The sequence below is a fragment of the Acomys minous genome (assembly GCF_964271855.1).
Source record: "Acomys minous genome assembly, chromosome: 3".
Lineage (NCBI taxonomy): Eukaryota > Metazoa > Chordata > Mammalia > Rodentia > Muridae > Acomys > Acomys minous.
The window spans coordinates 22,212,316-22,237,864 of record NC_140485.1 but is presented as its reverse complement, the minus strand read 5'-3'; the positions used below and the strand labels follow the sequence as shown (position 1 = coordinate 22,237,864).

General features: G+C 42.1%; 1 protein-coding gene across 4 annotated transcripts in view; it reads left to right on the top strand.

The window, feature by feature from the left end:
- The first annotated feature begins 2,979 nt into the window (after positions 1 to 2,979).
- USP8 (ubiquitin specific peptidase 8) overlaps positions 2,980 to 25,549 on the top strand; it is a 56,110-nt gene continuing 33,540 nt past the window's right edge. The window contains exons 1-5 of one of the 4 annotated variants that reach the window (XM_084777878.1): positions 3,083 to 3,097; positions 10,795 to 10,901; positions 13,202 to 13,370; positions 15,448 to 15,592; positions 20,540 to 20,625. In XM_084777878.1, the coding sequence (XP_084634004.1) occupies positions 13,267 to 13,370; positions 15,448 to 15,592; positions 20,540 to 20,625 (335 nt within the window). In that variant the 5' untranslated portion in view covers positions 3,083 to 3,097; positions 10,795 to 10,901; positions 13,202 to 13,266. The other 3 variants (XM_084777877.1, XM_084777879.1, XM_084777876.1) reach the window with 3 other exon arrangements.

Sequence of the window (25,549 nt, the reverse complement as noted above, 5' to 3'; positions counted from 1 at the left end):
CCTGCCTCTGCCTCCTGAATGCTGGGATTAAAGGCGTGCGCCACCACACCCGGCTAGCAGCAGTTTTCTTTAAGCAGCTAGTTCCCCAATGATTGCCACAGAGAGACTATGATTTATTCTTAAGCTGTAGGCACTATGCTGGGCAGTTTCTGAGCTAGTCTAATCCTACCATCCTTAAAGCCCACATAAAGGCCAATCACTTGCTAATCTGATAACTCCTCCGCGGTTTCTACTCCATTAGTCTGTCCTTATAGCCACGTGCTCATCATCCATCTTGCCTCACGGTGGGGCCTTTCTCAACCTTTCTAAGCCCCAAGGCCAGGCAGCTAACTCTCAGACTCCCTCTCTTCTGCCCAGTCATAGGCCACAGCATCTTTATTAGCCATCAGGGATAATTGGGGAACATTCCTTATCATCACATGATTACAGGAGATAGTTCAACATTCATAACAACGCTCATGGCAGGACGATAACCAGATCTCAAGGCACTGAAATCAGCATTTGGAAACACAGTTGGACCTTCCTCTAACAGAGCTGAGGGTGAAACTGGGTATGGAGGAGAGGAGGGAGAGTGAAGAGCTGAGGCTTGCCTACCCCCTTGGCTGGCCCATTTGCTTCTCAGACAGGCTTGGCTGGTAGCTTATCAGAGTGTGTCTGCTAGAGTTAGGGGCTGGGATAAAGGGGTGAGTGGGGAGTATGGTTGTAGAAAAAACCACTTTGGGATCTGCTGGAGGTGATGGCAGAGTGGAGGAGGAAGTAAGTGGTCTGCTACAGAGCTGGGGGTGAGACTGAGGCACTGGATGTGGAGAGGAGAGAGAGGGAAACATACACAAGCTACCTGCTTCCCTGGCTGGAACGGCTGCTCACAACTGCCTGTAACTCTAGCCCCAGGGGATAGGACACCTTCTTTTGGCCTCAGAAGGTACCCTATGCGTACATACACTAAAAAAAAAAAAAAAAAAAAAACCAACTGTAGCTGAATATTAAAAAGCAGTGTTTGGCCAGGCATGGTGGAGCGTGCCTTTAAACCCAGCACTAGGGAGGCAGAGGCAGACAGATCGCTGTGAGTTCGAGGCCAACCTCGAACTTTCTGGGTCCTCATCTCAGAGATTTTTTTTTCAGTATTGTTTTGGGGGATGGGAAGCACATGGGGATCAGAAGACAGCTTTTGGGATACCAGATGAATATGCACGCGTGCGTGCATGCGTACGTGCGTGTGTGTGTGTGTGTGTGTGTGTGTGTTTTGCAGGGATCAAACTCAGATTGTCAGGCTTATCTGACAAGGCTTTCACCCATCTTGTCCACCCAGAGAACTTTTTCATTGATTCACTCCAAGGATGTCTCTCTCTTTTGCAATCCCGCCTCCTTCAGATTGTCAGAGCACCCCAAATTCTTCCCCATGTTTTTGATACTTACTCTCACATTCAGCTCTAGGTTTTTCTTTCTTTACTCAATTCCACAAAGATGCTCAGCAGAGAAAATCCATCCTCAGAAACAATTTAATTTTGAGAAAAAAAAAAAAACCAACCCCAAACCATTGAGGCTGCTTATTCAATAGATCCAAGCGTTACAATGTATCTTATTGCGTCAGTCTTTTGTTTTGTTTGTTTTATTTTGAGAGAGGGCTTCTCTGTGTAGCCTTGACTGTCCTGTACTAACTTTGTAGACCAGGCTGGCCTGGACCTCACAGAGATCCACCTACTTTGGCTTCCCAGAGTGCTGGGATTAAAGGCTTGGGTCACCCCACGCCCAGCTTCACTTGTTTGGTGAAAATAAATGGTATATAATTTCGTATTGAGGTTTAAAGGAGGAGCCAGGCGTGGTGGTGCACACCTTTAATCCCAGCTCTCAGGAGGTGGATTGCCGTGGTTTCGAGGCCAACCTGGTCTACAAAGTGAGTCCAGGATAGCCAGCGCTAAACAGAGAAGCCCATTTCAACAAACAAAACAAAACAAAAAGCAAAAAAGAATGTTTTTTGGTTGGTTGGTTGGTTTTTCGAGACAAAGGTTTCTTTGTGTAGCCTTGGTTGTCCTGGATTCGCTTTGTAGACCAGGCTGGCCTTGAACTCACAGCGATCAGCCTGCCTCTGCCTCCAAGAAAAGAAAATTAAAGGAGGAATACAAGAGTATTTTTTTTTTGTTTTGCATGTAGCTAACTGCAATGGAAAGGAAATTAGCATTTATTTGTAAAGGCTGTATGTGAAGCACTGTTGCAGACTGGGTTACTAGTCTTTATGATTAATGACTCCTGATCCATTAAGTACTTTCACTTTATATACTTAGTAAACCTGTACTACAGATTTGACATGCATCAAACATTTGGACCGCTCCTATGGACTCAGTCACCAGGGCCAACAACTCCACTCTAAACAACTTTTTAAAAAAGATTTATTACATATATAATATCCTCCCTGCACGTACACCTACACGCCAGAAGAGGGCACCATATCTCATTATAGATAATTGTGAGCCACCCTGTGGTTCCTGGGAATTGAACTCAGGACCTCTGGAAGAGAGTAGCCAGTGCTCTTAGCTGCTGAGCCATCTCTCCAGTCCCCCCCCCCCCAAACAACTTTTATGTCTAGCCCATCCTTTCTCCACAAGAGTGCTTAAGTGGACTCTCTAAAGAGTTCAGACCCCTGTTTTCTAAGACTGAGACTTTAGGGGATGTTGACAGTGTGCAGTGTGTTTTCCGAACAGAGAATGCTTAGTCCCAAGTTTTAGAGGGTATCAATCCCCTGTACCCCCGCCCCCCCTACCCAACTTCCTATCTGAGAAGAAAAATACGCCCCTGAGAGGCGCCAGAATATGCTCGCTTCCTCGCGGAAAGTTCCAAAACAAGAGGAGACACATACTGAACTTCCTACTATCCGGAAATGAGACGCTGGAGATCTCCGGAAGTCCCGGACAGGCGCTTCCGTCCCGCCCTGGCACAAATCGCCCTGCTCCGACGCATGCGCATACCAATAGGCTCGTGTCCCTCCGGAAAGGGCGGGCCCCGATGTTTTTCCCTACTGGACAGAAAGGAGGAGTTACGGAGCTCATTAGAAGCCCCGCCCCGCCGTGACGTCAAGAGACGCGACGCGTCGCCACGCAATGTGAGTCGGGAAGAGGGGGGGTGATGAGCTGCGCTGGTTTGCGTCTGAGAGCGAAGGCTCGTTCTCCCTCGGGTGGTGGGCGATGGGCGTCAGGCGAGGAGGAGGCCGGCGTTAGCGGAGCGCGGGCGCTGCGGTGAGTGCGGCCTGGCTCTGGCCCCGGTTCCCGGGGACGGCGTCCTCTAGCTCTGCTGGTCATCCGGGAGGCGAGCCCTGTCCGCGGAGAGGTGGGCCAACCCCAGACAGCTGGCTGCTCTAGGAAGGGCCCGACTCCGGGTCTCTAGCGTTGCCGTCCTGCGCTTGGCCCGTGGTCGGCCAGTCTCAGAGGGTGGCCTTGACCAGTTCTCCTTTCTTCTTGGATCCTAGACTCGACTTCGGTCTCCTTTCTTTCGCTTCCGTTTTCTGGTTTTTGTACCACCTACAATCCCAGGCCTTCCTTAACAACCGTTTGTCATACTTTTCCCTGTTACCCCGGACCCCAGTCACGCATGTTTTTAATGGAGTACAAGAATTGAGTTAAATAAATTCATCACACTTACAACTTCTTCAAAGAGGGTTCCCTCCCCCCGCCCCAAATGTGCCTTAAATGGTAGACTTGTGACACTGACAAGTTAATTTCAATTCGGATATACCGAGGGAATTGTCAGAACCCCAGATCACATGTCCGTTTCCTCACAAAGTTGCAGACGCCGTTCCTGTGATTAGTTCTTGCCTTCAGCTTATTGTGACCTTGACCAACTCAGTCACTCAAGAAATATTTACGTGACTCACAGAGGTGTTGCAGAGTCTAAGGAGTTTAATATTTATTGTTTTTTAAAACACCATTTATTTCATTTTCATTTCTGTGCATTGGGGTGAGGGTGTCAGATCTTGGTGTTACAGACAATTGGGAGCTGTCGTGTGGGTGCTGGGAATTGAACCTAGGTATTTTGGAAGAACAGGCAGTACTCGTAACCACTGAGCCCCGAGTTTAATATTTATTAAAAGCTCCAGGATTTTGGCTCAAAAGAATGCCTAACTGAAGGGTTTAATAATTGTATTTTTAGGCAAGTTCTTACTATGTAAACCAGACTGACTGGTCTCAAACTCACAGAGCCCCTGCCCCCTCTGCCTGGAGAGTTGGATAAAAGTGTGCAGCCCACCTAGGGTGTTCTTTATTAATCTGTAGATTGTTTTTAGTTGTGTATATATCGTGCTGCATTAAAAAAAATGACCTAGGTTATTTTTGTTTGTTTTTTGGTGGCTTTTTAAATCTTTTTTCCAGACAGGGTTTCTCTGTGTAGCCTTGGCTGTCCTGGAACTTATTTTGTAGACCAGGCTGGTCTTGAACTCAGAGATCCGCCTGGCTCTGTCTGCTGAACACACAGGCACCAAGGCACGCAGATGCTCTGTGTGTGATTTTTTTTTAAAAGATCTCTGCTTTGAGAGTAGATTATGCATTTTTAACTCTTCCTGCTTAAGACTCCCTCTTGAATGTCAGTTATATTGGATTTAGGTAGTTTCTCTTCTATAGAGCACAGGCCCAAAGGTGATATTGGCTGAATTTGTGCTTCTTTAAGTACGCTTAATTATAACTAATAACTAGTATATATCTTAATATACTGTATCACTTTAGATACTTAAAATGTAATATTCCTACTCTGTTGACTATATATTAGGGTTTTTTTGTTTTTATTTTTGTTTTTTTTCTCTGTGTAGCCCTGGCTGTCCTGGACTCCCTTTGTAGACCAGGCTGGCCTCGAACTCACAGCGATCTGCCTGCCTCTGTTTCCCAATTAGGTGCATCTTTTAAAATTGATTTGTAAAGGTCTTGCAGTAGACAAGCCTGTTATGTCATGGATAACTAACTGTTCATGGACTTGTACTTTTTGAGATAACTATGAATAAGAGAAACTAACAAAAATATTTAAAGACGCCTTTATCACTTAACTTGGTGATTTATTTACTTGAACTTTATTAATCATTATGATCTTTTATTTGTTGGTAAGAATATAAATGGGACGGGATCCATATGGCTTTGTAAAACAGTTACAAAATAAAGCCAACACCTCGGCTGGGCGTGCTGGTGCACACCTTTAATCCCAGCACTCAGGAGGCAGAGGCAGGTGAGTCAATGTGAGTTCGAGGCCAGCCTGGTCTACAAAGCAAGTCCAGGACAGCTCAGGCTAACACAGAGTGACCTTGTCTCAAAAAAAAAAAAAAAAAAAAGGCCAACACATCAAACTTTATTCATAAAATGCTTAGTATTCTAATTTTTTTTAAAGGGAAGAAAATTATTTTGTCTTTCAGTTTCATACACTTCTACTCAAGGCTCATTGGACCCCTTGCTTTATGTCTGAAGTGAAGCATAGTCTCATGGTGGCAAGGGTTTGTTACAGAGAGTGTTAACCTCATGGTAGGCAAGAAGCAGAGAGGAATCCAGCTGCTTTTTTTCCCCCTCTGTCTGCATGTACATTAGGCCAGATCATATTATAGATGGTTGTGAGCCACCATGTGGTTGCTGGGAATTGAATGCAGAATAGATCATATTATAGATGGTTGTGAGCCACCATGTGGTTGCTGGCAATTGAATGCAGAACCTCCCGAAGAATAGTCAGTGTGCTTAACCTGTGAGCTGTCTCTCCAGCACCGCCCCCCCCTGCCTTTTTTTGTTGTTGTTGTTAAGGCTACACAAAGAGACCTTGTCTTGAAAAAACCAAAAATAAATAAATAAATAAAAAGATTACCTAATTTGGGGCCTTAAGTAAAATATCAGCTGTAGAAAGCAAGGGTTCAGCCGAGCGTGGTGGCATAAGCCTTTAATCCTGGCACTCAGGAGGTAGAGGCAGGAGGATCGATGTGAGTTCGAGCTAGCTACACAGGGAAACCCTGTCTTGAAAAATCAAAAAAAAAAAAAAAAAAAAAAAGAAAACAAGGGTTCAATTTCTTAGTGATTTAGTCTCTTGATTTTAGTTATTAGTATGTAATGTCCTTGTATTTTTTATTGTGTGTATTCATTTATATATTTTTGAAAGTGTCTTCATGTGACCAAGGGCTGGCCTCTAACTTCTGGACTTAAGAGACCCTTCTGTCTCAGTCTCCCCAGGTAGCTCGAATTGTAGATGCATGCTGCTGTACCCAATGGCTGATCTCTGCACACCACATGCATGCCTGGGAGGCAGGAAGAGGGTTTCAGCATCTCTGGAACTTGAGTGAGCTGCCATGTAGTCGCAGCCAGTGCTCCTCACCATTGAGCCATTTCTCCAGCCCTGAAATTGGGATTTTAACATTAACATTGTATTTCTGTTTAGACATCATTGTTTAGCTATTTACTGTATACTCAATATGCTCAGGACTGAGCTGCTCATTTTACTGAAAGGTGGCAGTCCTTATTTGGGAGCAGTTTCTCTTCTAGAACTCTGGGTAGTGTCCAAAACGTTTTGTTTAGCAGAGCTAGAGGAAAGAAAGGTGAGTGTTCTTAGCATCTCATGGGCTGGGGCTGGGTTGCTGCCCGATTCTTGTACTGTACACAGCGGCTCCCACAACCAAGCTCATTCTGGTCTGAAATGTGAGGAGCGTCAAGGTTGAGAAGTGCTTCACACACTCATCAGTTGTTCTGTTTGGGTTTTTTGTTTGTTTGTCTTGGTTTTTCAAGACATGGATTTCTGTGTTTAACAGCCTTGGTGGTCCTGGAACTCACAGGCATCCAACTGCCTCAGCCTCCTGAGTGCTGGGATTAAAAGCAGGCATGCACCACCACTCGCCACTCGTTATCAATTTTTAAAGTACAGTTTTGTTTTTTTTACCCCGACAGTTTTGTTGTTGGTTTGGTTGTTGGGCTGTTTTTGAGACAAGATCTTTTTATGTAGCCCAAGGGATCCTTGAACTCACCACCTTCTAGCTTCAGCCTCTGTGTGCTGCCCCGCAGTGCAGTGTTGCTTTGAATGCTTCTTTTTGTTATTTAGTAATAACATTAGTGTTGTCTGATTTTCACAGAAGGAAAATGAGGTAATGTAAGGAAGTGAAAATAGTCTTAATCATTGGGTCACCAAAGCAGTGTGCCTAATTTGTTCTTCCCTGCAGTGGCTTTCTAATTACTCTTTCCCGTAGTGTTGTTCCCTTAGTCCCGTCTCTTTCAAACCCATCTTGTATATACCCATTTTGGCAATCCTGAGATAATACTGACTTACTGCTTGCTAAGTCTGATGTAAACGCTTCTGGATGGCGTCACAGGCCCTCCATTCCGTGACTGTATTTCCTTGTAACATACCGTTAGCTAGCAGCTATTAAGTGTTGACAGGACTGTTAAGGACAGAGAGAGCATAGTGATTTCTATAGTTTGCCTTGCTTTTCCTCATTGTTTTTCCATAGTAACCTCCTACTTTATGTCTGCCTGTGGTGCTTCCCTTCTGAAATGCTTCCTTTCTCACCTCATCGCTCATCATTTCAGCCAAATTGTTCTTTGGGCCAAAAACGGTACTGAATATAGGTAACGCGCACTATGGAACTCAGTCCAAGAAAAGAGCTCCAAGGACTGGAGCTGGCAGAGACTGGGCGATCTTACACTGGCCCCTGAAGAGGAAGGAGCCAGCACTGAAGAAGACACTGGCCTGGCTGAAACTTTTCCTTTCTAGCTGAATTGGATTTTCCTTTCCTTGTCTAGCTAGTGACTAGAGTCATAGTAATATAAATAGAACAATTGATTGTTGATTTATTGTTTCATGAGATTAACTTGCCCTTATTAACCAGAGTAAGACATTTGTGACCAGATATCACTTAGAACAGTGCTATTCAGAGTGAATGGTGAAGGTTCCCCCTCTTCTTCAGCGATGAGACATGGCTGCAGTATGCAGTATGCAGTCCTGCCTGATCTGCTGTCCTTAGCATAGGAAAGCTTGCCTTGGAATGGAAGTCTGATGACTATAAAAGGCTTTTTGGTTTGCATTCTGTCATGAGCTTATTTTCTTCCCAAGCAGCAAGAAGGAGTTGGTTCCCCGGCCAGTGTTGGTCTTTGGACTGCATCTGTCATGTGAGCCACCGAGTTCTTGTTCTGTTTTGAGACGTTGTCTTGCAGGGTAGCTCAGGCTGGCTTCAATTCTTAGTTCTCCTGCTTCCTGGGTCCTGGGAGTTCTGTGCTGCATCTGGCTACTTTGTTTTTTGTTTGTTTAGTTTTGGTTTTTCTTTCTCTTTTTTGTTTTGTGTGGTTATTTTTTGGGGGGTGGTTGTTTTGTTTTTTTCAAGCTAGGGTCTCTCTCTTAGTCCTGGCTCTCCTGGACTTGCTTTGTAGACCAAGCTGGCTTCAACTTGGAGATCCACCTGCCTCTGCCTCCTGAGTGCTGGGATTAAAGGCGTGCGTCCAGCCCCTGTTTTTGGTGTTTCAAGACAGGGTTTCTCTGTGTAGCCTTGGTTGTCCTGGATTTGCTTTGTAGACCAGATTGGCCTGGAACTCAGAGATCCTCCTGTCTCTGCCTCCCCAAGTGCTGGATTACAGGCATGCACCACTGCTCCTGGTTTATTTGGCTACTTCATTTGCTTTAGTTTACAATTAAAAAAAAAAATTTTTTTTTTTTAAGTATTGCATGCTATTACTAGGTTTTATATTCTAAGCCAGCCGGGACTTCATAGCAAGACTCTGTCTCAAAATAAGGGGGTGTGTGTGTGTGTGTGTGTGTGTGTGTGTGTGTGTGTGTGTGTGTGTAATTTATCTAAAAAACCCATTGCTAAAGACTTTAGGGACATGTTTCCTGCTGTATCTGTCATGTGGCAAGACCTATCTTTGTCTTTGTATGGTTTTTTGTATCTGCTTCTTCTATCCCATTCCCTTGCCCTAATTCCAACCTCTGTCCTCCTTTCTCTACCGTCATTACAACCCATTACAGTGGACAACTAGGAGTTTCTCCAGTCCATCCCTGTGCTCTTGTTAGTTGGGACTACACAACTCCCCCAGAACTCTGCTTTGACTCTTTCATTACCTTTAGAAAGCAAGGTAAATAGTTATGTGCAGCTTATGGTCTGGGTGGAGACTGTTTTTTGTGACTTCATTACATGTGGCTCTTTTTATATTTTCCCAGGCAGCTGATTCCTAGAGGTACACTTGGTTTCTTTCTTTCTTTCTATTTTTTTTTTTTACACTTGGTTTCTTGACCTTGACCTCACACTATTTCTCACCTCCATCAAAGCCATCTTCATCAAAGAAGATACATACATTCTCTCATTTCTGATGAATTCTAATTCCCTTTGGTGATAGTTTTCCTTTCTTAATTTTTTAAGAGTTATTTATTTATTATGCAGTATTCTGCCTGCATGTGTGCCTGCACACCAGAAGAGGGCACCAGATCTAATTATAGATGGTTGTGAGCCATCATGTGGTTGATGGGAATTGAACTCAGGACCTTTGGAAGAGTAGCTACTCCTCTTAACCTCTGACACATCTCTTCAGCCCTCTTAAAGTTTTTATTTGAAACACCATCTACTATTTTTGTTTTCACTCTTTACAGTTTTGTTTCACATTGTTTTTGGGTTTTTGTTGTTGTTTTGTTTTGTTTTGTTTTTTTAGCTTCCTGTTGAAATGCCCGATTTTATTCCTTCAGCTTCTAAAAGCATGATACTTTATATAGCACAGTATCTATGAGTGTTTTAAATTTAACTTTAAACTAGCTAGTGACTTACTCTCTTAAATTATCTTCATTATCAGGCCAGGCGTGGTGGTGTACACCTGTAATCCCAGCACTCAAGGAGGCAGAGGCAGGTGGATCACTGTGAGTTCGAGGCCAGCCTGGTCTGCAAAATGAGTCCAGGACAGCCAAGATTACACAGAGAGACCCTGTCTCGAAAAACAAAACAAATTATCTACACTATCTGACATGGTTTGCACATTCTTCTTTTTTTTTTTTTTTTTTTTTAAGATTTATTTATTATGTATACAGTGCTCTGCCTGCATACCAGAAGAGGGCACCAGATCCCATTATAGATGGTTGTGAGGCACCAGGTGGTTGCTGGGAATTGAACTCAGGACCTTTGGAAGAACAGTCAGTGCTCTTAAACTCTGAGCCATCTCTCCAGCCCCCGCACGTTCTTTTTTTTTTTTTTTTTTTTTAAGATTATTTATTTATTGTATATGAGTGCTTTATCTACAGAAGAGGGCATTAGATCACATTATAGATGGTTGTGAGCCACCATGTGGCTGATTGCCGAGTCTGGAGTCTGTTAACTTACTTGTGAATCAACAGAGGAATAAGGAATAAGAGATAGAAAATAGAAATAGAACACACACACACACACACACACACACACACACACACACACACACACACACACACGGAGAGGATGGATGAGGTAAATGGCCCCAACAAACTTCATTATCCTGGTTACACTCGTTATAGCCTTAGCTGAAGCATCAGAGAAAGAATTACCTCACAGTCAGAAGGATTTATCACTAAGGCAGATGAAAACCACTACAATGGGAGGAATTTTAGTGTTTACATGTTCCAGTACTAATCTAAACATTTCTATATCAAGTCTTACATTCCAAGATACAAAGTAGATTTAAAATGACAGTATTTTATGTCATAAACTGACAAAGCATAAGGAACTACAACAAATGTTTGTATTTTTTGACGTTAAGGTTTATACTTAATTTAGACATGTCTTGGTAGTCGCATTATTTTCTGTGTTCATGGGAAGTTCAAACCAACTTGTCTGTATTTTTGGTACATAACCAGGATTCGTGGTGCTGTCTCTAGAGTGAAAGCTTATCTGAAGCCACAAATCTGTTGCAAGCCTGTCTCCTAGTGAGATGTATGTGGTTGGCAGCTGGAGGTCCACAAAGGTAATTATTGTAGCTGTAAGCTTTCTATCAACTAGCTAAATTTTGTTTTGTTTTGGTTTTGGTTTTGGTTTTTCGAGACAGGGTTTCTCTGTGTAGCCTTGGCTGTCCTGGAATGGCTTTGTAGACCAGGCTGGCGTCGAACTCACAGCGATCCACCTGCCTCTGCCTCCCGAGTGCTGGGATTAAAGGCGCGCGCCACCACTGCCCGGCTTATCTAACTTCTTCACTTCTAAAATTGTTGGAATCATTACTAGGAATTATGAAATCATCAATTCATCTGAACAGCGGTGTATCTTCATAAAGATCCGGTTTGGGGTTTGTTCAATCGCAGCGGCTAAATACCCAGAAAGTGAGGGTTCACACCATGCCAAATTTTTGAGAGATGCACAGAAAAGAAGGGTGTCAGAGGCTGGGTGCCTCGCAGCACAGACTTTGCAGAGCGCTGGGTGACCTTCCAGAAAGCTCCCATGCCCCCTGACCTTCCTTAAGTAGACAGGGAGCCTGGCGAACAGCTGCACGCTGCAGGCCTTGCCATTCTTCCTGTTTTCGTTTTGTTAGCTCCATATTTTCTGAGAATTAGCATATCAGGAAACAAAGACTATCACGAACCATCGCAGACCCTTTCAGAGTAAACCAAAGTGTAGGAGTATTTTCTGGCAGAAGCAAAATATGTTGTTTTTGTTCCTATTTCCATATAAACCTGGTTATAAAAGTAAGTTTTATTCTTCCGGCTCAGTTGTTGTCTGAGAGGCTTCCTGCTGCCTTCTGCTAACCTAGGCCCTGTCCTGGAAGCTTCTAGCCTCCATACAATCTAACCTAGGCTTAGAATGTTTTAGTCTCTGACACTTACTGCTTAATAAGCTCACCCTGTTCTTTCTGAGCTCTGGGCTGGCTGATTCAACTCAGCTGTTCTGGCTCAAACTCTTCTCCCAGCTGATTTATTTAATCTGGCTTCTCTCTCAGCCAGGAATTGTTCTGCTTAACCCCAAACTAACTCAGCAATCTGCTGTAATCTCTGGCTTCTTCTCATTTTCTTGCTCGTTCCATCTTCACCTGAGTTCTCTCTCTGCAACTCATCTATTACTGTCCTCTCTATAAATTCCTTTCTCTGTAAAACTGCCTTTCCTCTCTCTTCTCCTGAGAGCTGGGCGTATCCTAGTCTGTCAAATCTTCTCTGATTCATCTCCTTTCCTGCCACTCGATTAGACATCACTTTCAAATATGGGTGCTTCCTTCTATAAACTAACTTTACCTTTGTCTGGGATTAAAAGCATGTGCCACCATGCCTGCACCTAAGCTTTTCTTTACCTGATACTTTCTCTATACCAGGCTGGCCTTGAACTCAGATCTGTTTGACTCTGTCTCCTGGCATTCCAGCCAGATCACACTGATCTAGAAGATGTTTGGATGTGATCTCTTGCCAGAACAGCCATGTTCTGAATTAACATTCCTCTACACCTGGTTCTGCCTACAACTCTTCTTTTATAAGATGATATAAAAAAAAGTAAACAGGTGGGGCATGGTGGTGCACACTTCTCATCCCAGACCTACAGAGGCAGAGGTAGAGGCAGAGGCAGACATATTACTGTGAGTTCAAGGCCAGCCTGGTCTACAAAGAGAGTTCTAGGACAACCAGGGCTATTACACAGAGACACCCTGTCTCAAAAAACCAACAAAACAAAACAAAAACAAAAAACAAAGAAAATAAAATATTTCAAGTTGAAAATTTTACTCATAATATGTATACAATGTGGTTTTAATAGACAATGATATAAAAGCTCATATTCTATTCTTTTAATAAGATATTGATACTGGTGGCAAAACAGTATAATAATCCATTTAATAATAAGTATTCAAATACCATTTGAAAATAAGTATTGCTTATACCATAGGGGGTGTGTGTGTGTGTGTGTGTGTGTGTGTGTGTGTGTGTGTGTGTGTGTGTGTGTAACTCCCAAAATAGATACTCATTATAATTTGAAGTGAACCCTGCTGGGGAAGGATATAATTTAGTAGTGGGTGCTAGTTTTTATTTGAATACAGAGTCTCACTGGGTACCCAGATGGGTGAAAAACTCATAATCCTTCTTCCTCAGCCTCCCAATTGCTGGGGCCGTGCCTGGCAGTATAGTGCTAGTTTTGCTTAGTGTGTGTACATATAGCATGTGGGGTGTGTGGGGGGTGCCAGGGCCCTGCAGCAGGCAGTCACCTTGCCTGAGCTGCATCCCTAGTCCTGACACTATTTTATGACACTATTTTTTCTGATGAGGATAATTAACAGAATTTTCTGTTTTGTTGTAGGAAAGAACTACTTTTTATGAACCACAGCACCCATCCTTGAAGTAGAAAAGCGAGCACCGGTCATCATGCCTGCCGTAGCTTCAGTTCCTAAAGAACTCTACCTCAGCTCTTCACTAAAAGACCTCAACAAGAAGACAGAAGTTAAACTGGAGAAAACCAGCACCAAGAAGTATGTGCTCTTTGTTAGTTTGATTAAATCATATTAACTTTACTTCATTTCCTTATTATTTAGATTTACTGAATAGCCAATTTAAAGTTTATTTGAAAAATGATGTGATCACAAGAGTAAAATAAGATGGAGGAGTTCATCCCTTTCCCTTAACAGAATAAATGTTTGATTGCTCAAATGTAAATTACCTGCTTCCTGGCTAGTATATATACTAGATGATAAATTAAAAAAAAAAAAAAGAGGGTTCTAGAAGAGTTATTTTTGCCACAAACCATCTTTTCTTACAAAGCAATATATATAGCCGTTAATTAAAGATACATGTAAGTCAAGTAGTACTTCTCTGATTGAAAGAGGGGCTGTACCTGGTTTTTTGTCTCGTTATCCTGACTGGTTTTATGACAACTTCACACAAGCTAAAGTCATCTGAGAGGAAGGACCCTAAGTGAAAGAAATGTCTTCGTAAGGTCAGGCTGTAGGAAGGCAGGCCTATGGGGCATATTCTTAGTGATTGATGGGAGAAGCCCAGCGAAGTCTACTGAGGGTGTGACATCCCTGGGCTGGTGGTCCTGGGTCTATAAGAAAGCAGGCTGAGCCACCCACAAGGAGCAAGGCAGTGAGAAGCACCCCTCCACAGCCTCTGCATCAGCTCCTGCCTGTAGATACCCAACAGGTTTGAATTCTTGCCTTGGCTCCCCTCGGTGGTGTAAGCCAAATAACCCTGTTCCTCAGTTGCGTTAGTCATGGTGTTTCATCACAATAGAATCCGTAAGATAGAAACAGTATTCTGTAGGTTTTATTTTGTTCCAATTTGATAGAATTTTAACTTAATGGTTTATTTAAGTGTTTATTTTACTTCTCCAGGGGAGAACAATAGATATTCTCTGACTGGACATAAATAGGACACACAATCCCACATGAACCAATGAAGACAAAGCTAGAGACCTGTGTAGTCACAGGAGCCGCTTAATGAGTCATTGTATCAAGGAAATAAGTGTAAAATGGAAAGAAAACAAAACCCCATTGTTAACAGTTGAGTGATCAAAACTTTATTTAAGCCGGGTGTAGTGGCGCACGCCTTTAGTCCCAGCACTCAGGAGGCAGAGGCAGGTGGATCGCTGTGAGTCCGAGGCCATCCTGGTCTACAAAGTGAGTTCAGGACAGTCAAGGCTACACAGAGAAACCCTGTCTCAAAAAAACCAAAACCAAAAACAAAAAACTTTATTTAAAAGTGAGGAGAGAAAAATCCAAGAGTACACCATTGTTTCATAATATTTACCAGCAACAAAATGGCTTAAAAAAAAAAAACCTTCTATAGGAAAAATAGAGGAGTGTCTTACTTCATGAATGTGGGGTAACAAAGTAATGTTTAGTTCTTGTTGCTTGATTTTTTTTCCCAGTAAAGCCACCTATGAACTTCATTTTATTTATTTAATTTATTTATTTTTTGAGATGTGGTTTCTCTATGTAGCCTTAACTGTTTAGGACTCACTCTATAGACCAGGCCGGCCTCTAACTCACAGAGATCCCCTGGCCTCTGCTTCTCTTAGTGCTGGGATTACAGGCGTGTGCCATCTCACCCTACTGTCTGAACTTTCTCAAATACTAAGCACCGGACATCATAAAGGTCAGACCTAAGATAGTCATTCCTTTCTAGCAGGGTCTGGCTTATCCCTTAAGCGTAGCCTAACCCCAGAGGGAGGGTATAATCTGTAATTGTGTGATGGATGAATTTTTTTTTTTTAAGATTATGTATACAGTGCTCTGCCTGTGTGTACACCTGCAGGCCAGAAGAGGGCATCAGATCACATTATAGATGCCTGTGAGCAACCATGTGGTTGGCTTTTGAGACCGGGTTTCTCTTTGTAGTATTGGTTGTCCTAGACTTGCTTTGTAGACCAGGCTGTCCTGGAACTCACAGAGATCGGCCTGCCTCTGCCTCCGGAGTGCTGGAATTAAAGGCGTGCACCACCATGCCTGGCTCAATGAAAATTTATTTTATCAAGGTCATCTGCAGAATTTATTCATGATGTGTATTTTCCCCCAGTACCAAGTATTGTAAATTTTTATATTTCTCAAGTTATGTACACAGTGCTCAGAAGATCTTCAAGACAGCGGAAGAATCCAGACTAGATCGTGATGAAGAAAAGGCCTATGTGCTTTATATGAAATACGTGGCGGTTTATAATCTTATCAAAAAAAGACCTGATTTCAAGCAACAGCAGGTACCCTTTTTAGTATTCCTATTTGCTGTTTTTGTATTATAGAGTTATTGATTTCTTCTAAGAACTTTAACTACCTGTGAAATAATTTTTGTTCTTCCTCACATCTCCCGGTGCTGGCAGTCAAATTTTGGGCCTGGCAATACTAAGCAGGATAGGTTACATGCTCTCTGGCAAGTTTCAACTCCTGTGTGGCTGGGGAAAACAAAGCAGAAACAGAGTTTCATTATTTGTGTATATATAGAAGTAGATAAACAGATTATTTGCTTTTTGTCATAATAAATGATTGCTAGGTCAAATGGAAGGATTGAGTTGATTTATGCACTGAATAAGAAAAATAATAGCTGAGTGCGGTAGCTCTTGCCTTTAGTCTCATGTAAGCCCAAGAGTTCCGGGACAGTGTAGACAGCATAGTCAGGTCAATAAATAAAGCAAAGGGCCTAGAGACATGGCTCAGCAGTTACGAGTGCTTTGTGTGGAAGACCTGAGTTTGGGTCCAGCACCCATTTAGGTGACTTAGAAATGCTTCTACCTCCAGCTTCAGGTGTGCAGTGCCTTCTTCTGGCCTCCATGGACACCTGCACACACGAGGCCCACAGTCACACAGCACACGTATAATAAATGTGTTTTCAGCTGCTTTAAGGTCACATGTTTAAGTATTATATATATGCCAGCCTTTTTATTTGGTCGACATTGGGGCTGCATTAAATATATATGGCTTTAAAATTAAGAGCAAAACTTCAGTATCTCTACAATTTTTTTCCTTTTTAAAATCTGTTTAACAGGTTCTAGTCTTTCACTTTGCTGAGGTCAGGCGTAGAAAGGGAGGGCAGTCATGGAATAGGCAGAGAAACTGACAAGGATTGGTTTGGAAAGAAACGATGTTTGCATTTCAGTTGTCTTAGAAACAGGCAAAATAATGTACAGGTGGTGTCAGAGCACAGGACGAATGCTGTATAGCGCTCCCACCTTAGAAATGACCTTGTATCATGTAGAAATAGCAAAGCACTGCCTAGAGATTTCTTACCCCACAGAAGAGCCATTCTTTGTCTAAGAGGGTCTCGTAGCCATGCTAGCCTGGAGTTTATGGTCCCCCTGCCTCATCTCCAGCACTCTGAGTTCAACAGTGCATCATCATGCCCAGCCACTTAAATATTGATATTGATATTTTATTTTGGAGGTTGCGGTGGCACACTGTTAGCTCTGGATACTTGCTAGCATTTTACTTTGTTCTGAAGTGGGGAAGTTGACTTATAGATGGGACAGATTTCCTCTTATTTGAAGTCCCCCAGAGTACTGTGAGTGATAACATTTCTTAGTAAAGATGGTGCCTTTAATGGTTTAGCTCATGGTAGTAGATCATCTTCTACCAGCAAAGCTATGCTAATTGCTACAGAGTTTTAGAGGAGTACCCCTTGTACTCAGGGGTTCATCTGTCTGTCCAGAAATGGCTGAATTAGTTCTGTCATGGGAGAAAATATCTTTTAATATTTAAAGGCATACTTGTCTGTAGATTAAGAAGCCAGAGTCTGCCTAAATTAAAACACTCTTTAAAATGTTCACAAGAGCCAGGCATGGTGGTGCACGCCTGTAATCCTAGCAATTAGGGAGGCAGAGGGAAGTGCATCTCTGAGTTCAGAGCCAGCCTGTTCTACAAATCGAGTCCAGGGACAGCCAAGGCTACACAGAGAAACCCTGTCTTAAAAAAACAAAACAAAACCTAAAACCCTAAAATGTTCCCGTGAAGTTTCTTGTAAAGCAAGGAGGCTGGTAAGATGGCTTGCTGTAAAGCCTGATGACCTAATTCGACTCCCTGGACCCACAGGATGGGAGCGGACTGATTCCCACAGGCTGTTCTGCCCTCCATGTTTACACTGTGGGGCCGTATGTCACACACTTCCATCACAGTCCTGCTCAGAACTCTCTAAAATAAATTCTTGGAAGGCTTGAGGGTTGCTTAGCTTTGGTGGCTGCTGCTGTCTGATTGGTCTGTTAGTGAACTGATTATGTGTATGTTTGCTTAGTGCTTTATTTTTGGAATTTAGAAGTGTTTTTTCCCTTTGGCAAGGTTGGAATTACCTTTCTGATTGCTTCTCCTTGAATAGGTTGGAGTTAATTTTGATGGCTAAGAACTCTTCCTTGTCCTCAGTATCACTGAGTTTGTGAAGGTCAGGTTAGGAAGCTGCCTGCAAAGGGGGCAGGTGACCCAGGCTCGTGTTTCGGATGCTACAGTTGCTCTGTTCCCTATTTGCTCTGTCTAGAGCATCTCATCTCTCCTGTCTTAGAACTGTTTTTGTTCTGTTTCTTTTACTCTAACCTTCCGAGTGTCTCTCAAGTATGTGAGATATTAAACTACCTAGATGTTTTACAGTTACAGCTACTTAAATTGAATAGGTTCAGGCTATGTAACTGAATCCCTTCAGAATTGTATGCTTTTCCTCTTATTTTATATTGCAAAGTGTTTAATTTGTAAGTAAAAGTTGTCCATGTAGTAGTGAGGACACCGTGACACAGCTGGAAACTGCTTGACTCTGAACAGTGCTTTCAGGGTCATCTGAGAAGTAAGAGGAGTAAAACACTGGCACAGGAAATGCTCATGAAGCCAAAGTTGTATTTAGGAATCTTCAGAGCATTGCTGAGCACCACACCAAACCACCCCCGTCTTTTTTTCCCCTGCTCTTTTGACAGGGTCTAATCGTGTGGCCCAGCTGGCTTCAAACTCAGGATGATGCCCCTGCTTCTGCCCCAGCAGCACTAGGATTAAAGGTGTGCACCATCATGTCTGCATTGGTTAGCCTGTTTAAATAGGGAATCTGAGAGAAACAGGAAAGTTGTACTGGTTAACCTCTGAAGAATTGTTAGTTGACTATGATCTCTCTATTCTGCCACTTGTTATATTATTGACAATAATCTGTGCCGGTAACCGTGCTTCTGGGAAACCTTACTCATGAAGAGCACTGTTGCCTCATAGTTTGTAATAGACAGTTTCAAACACAGCAGGCTTTTTTTTTTTTTAAGCATTTAGGTAAGATAAAGTATACTCTCAGACCAACTTTGTATTTTGTTTTGTAAGACAGGGTTTCTCAGCATGTGTTTGGCTGGAACTCACTCTGTATACCAGGCTGGCCTTGAACTCAGATTTGCTTGCCTCTGCGTCCCAGGGTTGCTGAGGTTAAAGGCCTGTGCTGCCGCCGCCACCACTGGGCTTAGACTAGCTTTTTAGTTTGAGTTTGTGAAAAATGAAACAAATGAGAACATTTTTGGATTTGCTTTTGAAAGAAGTTTGCAATAATGATTTAAACAACATACTGCACTAGTGGTCTCAAATGCTCAATTGGTGCAATTTTGAACAAACTACACCTTTATTGGTATTGCATGGTAAAAGACTTTTCTGAGGCAGTTAAGCATTAGAAAGTAAACAACCAAGTATGATTTCTTTTAGTTTAAATTGATACGTAGATATGTGATAACTCTTACAACAGATTTTCTTTACCATCACTACTCTTGACCACTTCTCATTGCCGAAGATGAGTCCTCTGTCTTCATGATCCTTCTTACTGCCTTTTACATACACATACATGACACACACATGTTATTATTACTATTATTACTTACTACTGTTGATGATGATCTGTGCTTATAGGTTCTAAGTCAGAGACCTGTAATGAATTATATCCAATAAGCCTTGACTGCAAAATTTCACTGACCATAATGTATAACTTTTTGAAGTAGTTACTTAAAAAAACAAACTTCATTTAGTGACTTTCCACATCAAACCTTTTTTTTTTTTTTTTTTTTTTTTTGAGTTAGATTATGTTAGTATCTTCTACTATTTGATTTTGGAAATTTATGATTTCCTCAAGGACAAAATTTGTTTTGTGTGTCAAAAGTATCTTGACGCTAGTTGGCATGTAACTATTACAGACAGAAGCAAAAATATCTCTGCTTAACACAGTAAACATGGCCTATAATGCCATTACTTGGGAGTCAAGGATGAGGGTCCTTCTTAGACTCCAAACTAGCTTAGAATGCATACTGAGCCCCCATCTCAGCAAATAAATAAATACATAAGTTAATCAATCCCAAACTATGCATCTTTGTGTAATCTGGTGGTTTATTCCTTTTGAGACTGGAAAAAAAGGAATATAATGCATTGCATATATGTAAGAGGAAAATCTGCTTTGCTCGTCAAAACTCTCCTCCTCAGCATTGTTTATAATCAGTAAGAATAGTGAGTCTACTTAGTGCCATGTTATAAATAAATTAAATGTGTTCTATAGTGGGTTTGTGCATTCTGATGTTATAAGGAGATACTCTTAAGACATTTGGATAATAAATTACGGATTTATATAGGTTTGAAGTTAAAACAAATACTTCTTTCATCTAAACTTACTTTTCTCTCTCTCTTTTTTTTTTTTTTTTTTGAGACAGGGTTTCTCTGTGTAGCCTTGACTGTCCTAGACTTGCTTTGTAGACCAGGTTGGCCTTGAACTCACAGTGCTCCACCTGCCTCTGCCTCCCAAGTGCTGGGATTAAAGGCGTGCGCTACCACGCTCAGCCAGATAGACACCACAATTTTGTAATCCCAGCACTGTAGGAGGCAGAGGTAGGCAGATCTCTGAGTTCTAGGCCAGCCTGGTCTATAAAGCAAGTCCAGGACAGCCGGGGTTACATAGAGAAAACCTGTCTGGAAAAACCAAACCAACCAACCAAATGCCAGGCAGTGATGGCACACACCTTTAATCCCAGCACTCGAGAGGCAGGTGGATTCCTGTGAGTTCAAGGTCAGCCTGGTCTACAAAGTGAGTCCAAGACAGCCAAGTCTACACAGAGAAACCGTGTCTCAAAAAGAAAACAAAAAAAAGAAAACAATTTTAGTGTTTTATATAACATCAGTCCTGTGACTGTGCCCCGTACTAATAGTGTGGGATGGTTTTCATATACTTTTAGGATTATTATCTTTCAATACTTGGACCTGCAAACATCAAGAAAGCTATTGAAGAAGCTGAAAGACTCTCCGAGAGCCTTAAACTAAGGTACTGACATTGCTATAAATTCTGTAAAAGAATGCAGATGAGAAGCTGATACTATTTAGATTTGCTCATTTATATCAAATGATTCCCATAATACCCCATTTCCTAGAAACAAGTCATATGGTACCTGAAATACCAAAATAAAAACTATTTGCTATATTTCCCATATTGATGTGTTACTATTAATAATTTTCATGAAAATTGAGGCTGTTGAGATAGCACTGATGTTTTACATTAGAACTCATACTCAACTTTTCATATATTATGGTATTTGTATATTTTTAACACAATAAAAATAATTTTAATTCTTAATATACTCCATATTATATTAGAAACTGCTATTGGGGGGCTGGAGAGATGGCTCAGAGGTTAAGAGCACTCTCTGATCTTCCAAAGGTCTTCAGTTCAATTCCCAGCAACCACATGGTGGCTCATGACCATCTACAATGAGATCTCGTGCCCTCTTCTGGCAGATAGAACATTATATACATAATAAATAAATAAATCCTTAAGAAAAAGAAAAGAAAAGAAAAGAAACTGCTACTGGATATAACCATACAGAAATATTTCTATAATTGCATATGCTTAAGAATAATCTAATTCCAGCATTTACTATGACTGCCTTACCAGTTTATGGAAGGATTACAAGTAAGGGCTGCAGAGATGGCTCACAGGTAAGAGTACTTGCTCCTCTTTCAGAGAACTTTGAGTTTGGTTCCTATAACTTCAGTTCCAGGTGATCTGGTGTTCTCTTTGGCCTGAACAGTTACTTGCATACATGTGACAGACACATACATACAGAAATTATATATATATCTCCTGGAAAGAGGACCCAGTAATTATGGGCACTTGTTGCACAGTCATGAGGACCCGCACTGGGATTCCAGAATCCACATAACATGCCAGGAATCCTGCAAATAAATGCCTAAACTCTATCTCTATCTCTATTTATTTTTATTTTATGTTTATCAGTCAGTCAGGTCTTGCCTGGTTTGTGTACTGTGTGCATGCAGTACCTGCAAAGACCGGAAGGGTGCATCAGATCTCCTGGAATTTGAGTTAAAATATTTGTAAGCTGACGTGTGGGTGCTGGGATGGAACCTGGATCATCTGTAAGAGCAGCAAGTGCTTTTACCTGTGAGTCATCTCTCTGGTCCTCCCTTCTGTTGAAATAATTTTTTATAAAATTGTATTTGTTTCTCAGTTTCTCTCTTAACACAGCTATTACACAGATAATTGAGACTCTAATATATTATTTTTTATCAAGCTTTACAACGAAGTACTGAGCAGTCATTACTTTATTCTTTGCCCTCAAAGCTAATCTGGTTTCCTCCCAGTTTAAGACCCAGAGACCCTGGCTTCCTGCTCTAGCTCCTCTCCTGTTCTCTCCTGGACCTCTGCTTGAGGCTGAATCCTCTACTCTGCCCACCCCTGCCCCCAAGGCAGGAAGTCCAGCCGTATTTTCTCCCTGTCCACCAACTGGCTGTAGTTGCTTTATTGGCATGTCAGGGGACAATTGGGGAGCAGTGTTTATACAAGGAGAGAGGGGATTCTCACAACAAGGATTGCAACTAGATATGGAGGGTACAGAAGTCAGCGTTTGAATTACATAGTAACCCTCCTCCCACTTTTGATTCCCACATATGTGCACTCATGAATATGCTGGTGTGCACTCAGGAATATGCTGGTGTGCTCTCAGGAATATGCTGGTGTGCTCTCAGGAATATGCTGGTGTGCACTCAGGAATATGCTGGTGTGCTCTCAGGAATATGCTGGTGTGCTCTCAGGAATATGCTGGTGTGCTCTCATGGGTTCTCTTTCTCCTTCTCAGACAGCAAATGCAGAAGTCTTTTACAAAGATTGATGCTTAAATTTTAGTTTTTTACTCTTAAGAACAACATGTTACTGCAATACAGCTCCTAGTAAATTAAATTTCTACACATGTGTAGAGAAGTTGCTAATGACTAACATGATATCTCAGTGCTGGGAGGAAAGAACAGTGAAATCTGCATCATATAAAGTGACAGAAGCCACCAAAACCTAAGTGATGGCAAATGACACACAAGAAGGGAAGATAGAAGACTTAAGCAGGCTAACAGATTCTACATGAATGTGAATTTTTAATTTAAAAAATTTTTTTTGTTTTTTGAGACAGGGTTTCTCTGTGTAACCTTGGCTGGCCTGGACTTGCTTTGTAGACCAGGCTGGCCTCAAACTCACAGAGATCCACATGCCTCTGCCTCCTGAGTGCTGGGATTAAAGGCATGCGCCAGCACACTGCTCAAATGTGAATTTTTTCACTGAGAATGTATCATCACAAGTAGCTTTAAGAGAGTAGCTTTTGTTTGTCTCTGAGTTAGTGTTTCGCTTTGTAACTTACATTAGCCTCAAATTTATGATCATCTTTCCTGAAGCTCATGAGTACAAGGACCACAGGCATGTGTCACCACCCAAAGCTGAAAATAGTTTTAAAGGAAGGTTTGCATTTTGTATTTTTGTTGTTGTTTGGGCCTCGAGGTCAGGCACAAGGTCTCATAAATGCCAGGCTAGCTCTCTGCCCCTGAGCTGCATCCTTAGCTCCTGAAACATACAACATAGTTTGTTGTAAAAGACAACAAAATAGAATTGAGCCCAGATTGGTGAAATATTGATATGTTTTCTTTCTCTGTTTCTTTCTTTCTTTCTTTCTTTTTGTTTTTTTTTTTTTCTTTTCTTTTGTTTTTGGAGACGAGTTTCTCTGTCTATCCTTGGCTGTTCTGAAACTCACTTTGTAAACCAGGCTGGCCTCAAACTTAGAGGTCCTCCTGCCTCTGCCTCCCAAGTGCTGGGATCAAAAGAACACACCACCACTACTTGGCTAAATGTTCTGTTTCCAAGGTTTTACTCTCTATTGCTTTTGTAGTTATGGTTGCTGAATTCTTAGAAAGAAAATTAGGAAATACGTGGTGCTTCACTTACACAGTATCTAGGTGACTTTCCTTTTTTTCTCCTCTCTCTCTCTCTCTCTCTCTCTCTCTCTCTTCCTGGTTTTTGGAGACAGGGTCTCTCTGTGTAGCTTTGGCTGTCCTGGACGTAGACCAGGCTGGCCTCGAACTCACAGTGATCCACCTGCCTCTGCCTCTGGAGTGCTGGGATTAAGGGTATGTGCCACCAGGCCCGGCCTTCCCCCCCCCCCCCAGTGTTTGGAGATAGGGTTTCTCTGTGTATTCTTGACTATTTTGGAGTCACTTTGTAGACCAGGCTGGCCTCGAATTCACAATGATCTTATCTGCCTGCCTCTTTCTCCCAAGTGCTGGGATTCAAGGCATGCACCACCACGCCTGGCTTGGACCTTAATTATAAGACTTATGAAAACCTGTAGTGCAGGGGGCATGGCAGTGTGTTCATATGAAGAGAAACTTTGTGTAGTACACAACACCAGAACTTTGCAAAGGCAAGTGCTTCTTTAAAGATTTATTTATTTATTACGTATACACTATTCTGCCTGCATGTATACCTGCATACCAGAAGAGGGCACCAGATAGTGTTCTTAACCACTAAGCCATCTCTCCAGCCCTCAAGGTGTTTCTTTAAACAAATATGTCTCTGTAATACGTTAGCATTTTTCTTTCCCTTTTTCTTTGGTATGAGTGCTGACATCCTCCCTCTCTTCCTCCTCATCTGCTGTTAGGTGAGTCTTGTCAGATACCTTTATTTTCTTACATATTTCTTTTACGTCCACATTACAGATTTAATTGGACCAAATCAAAAGGTATTAGAATCCCAGCAAAAGGGGTCAGACAGGCAGATAAAGCCCAGTTCCTCCTCCTCCTCTCTTCTTATCTCATTACTTTGAGGAACTAACTCTCCACCAATGCGTTGATAAGAATGTTTACATTTTACACAGTGATAGAGTGGCCTGTTCAGTTTAATAAGGTTCCGGGAATGGAGTTCCCTCCAGAGCCTTCTAATGATAAAGTTTCAAAACTGTGTTCTGGGGCTTTCCTGTCTTGTAGGTTACTCTGCAGCTGAGCACCTTTCCAGGTCGCCCCTCCTGCTGCCTCACAGCTTTGGCTTCTTTCTTTGATACGTAGACAGCTCTGTGTTAGCATACTCTACTTCTTTCCTTGGTGACTCTCTAGTCAGTCAGCTCTTCCTGTTTGAGATTCTGACAGCTCTTCAGGGTTGAGATTTCCCTCCTCAGACTAGCAATCTGAGAAAGCACTGGGGGTGCTGGCTGGTTAGGGAAGGATCATAGCTTTACGCCTTAAGTTTTAGACTCCTCAAGGTATATTTTCTGCTAAATTATGCCCAGTCATCCAGTATCATAGTATATATCTGTCCACTGCTAGGGCAGACAAAATTTCTAGGTTCATAAAACACTAGAAAAACGCAGCCGAGCATGGTGGTACACTCCTGCAGTCCCAGCACTCAGGAGGCAGAGGCGGTCAGATCTCTCAGAGTTTGAGGTCAGTCTAGTCTACAAAGCAAATCCAGGACAACCAACACTACACAGAGAAACCCTGTCTCAAAATAAACAACCAGACAAACAAACAAACCCCACCTAATAAGTTCCTAGAAAACAAGTTTCAGTGTTGCCTGTGTTGGGTGAGACTTGTCAAACACATGGGTTCACCTACCCATTTCTTTTACATCCATGTTATGGGTGACCTTGAGTTTAATTTGACCAGGTCGGAAGGTATTAGAATCCCCACAAAAAGGATTAGACAGGCAAGTAGAGGAACCGGAAATCAGTGCCAGATGAAGAGCAAGCTTTAATCTCACTTCAGGTTACCCAAAGTAGAAACAGTATGAGACCTGTGTAAGTGTATTTATAGAGTTCCACTGTCGTTATGGAACAAATGGCAGATACGGTTAAGCTACAGATGACAGAGACAGCAGGAAAGTGATCTTGAAATGTCTTCATTTCTACCTTCAAATTAAGTTG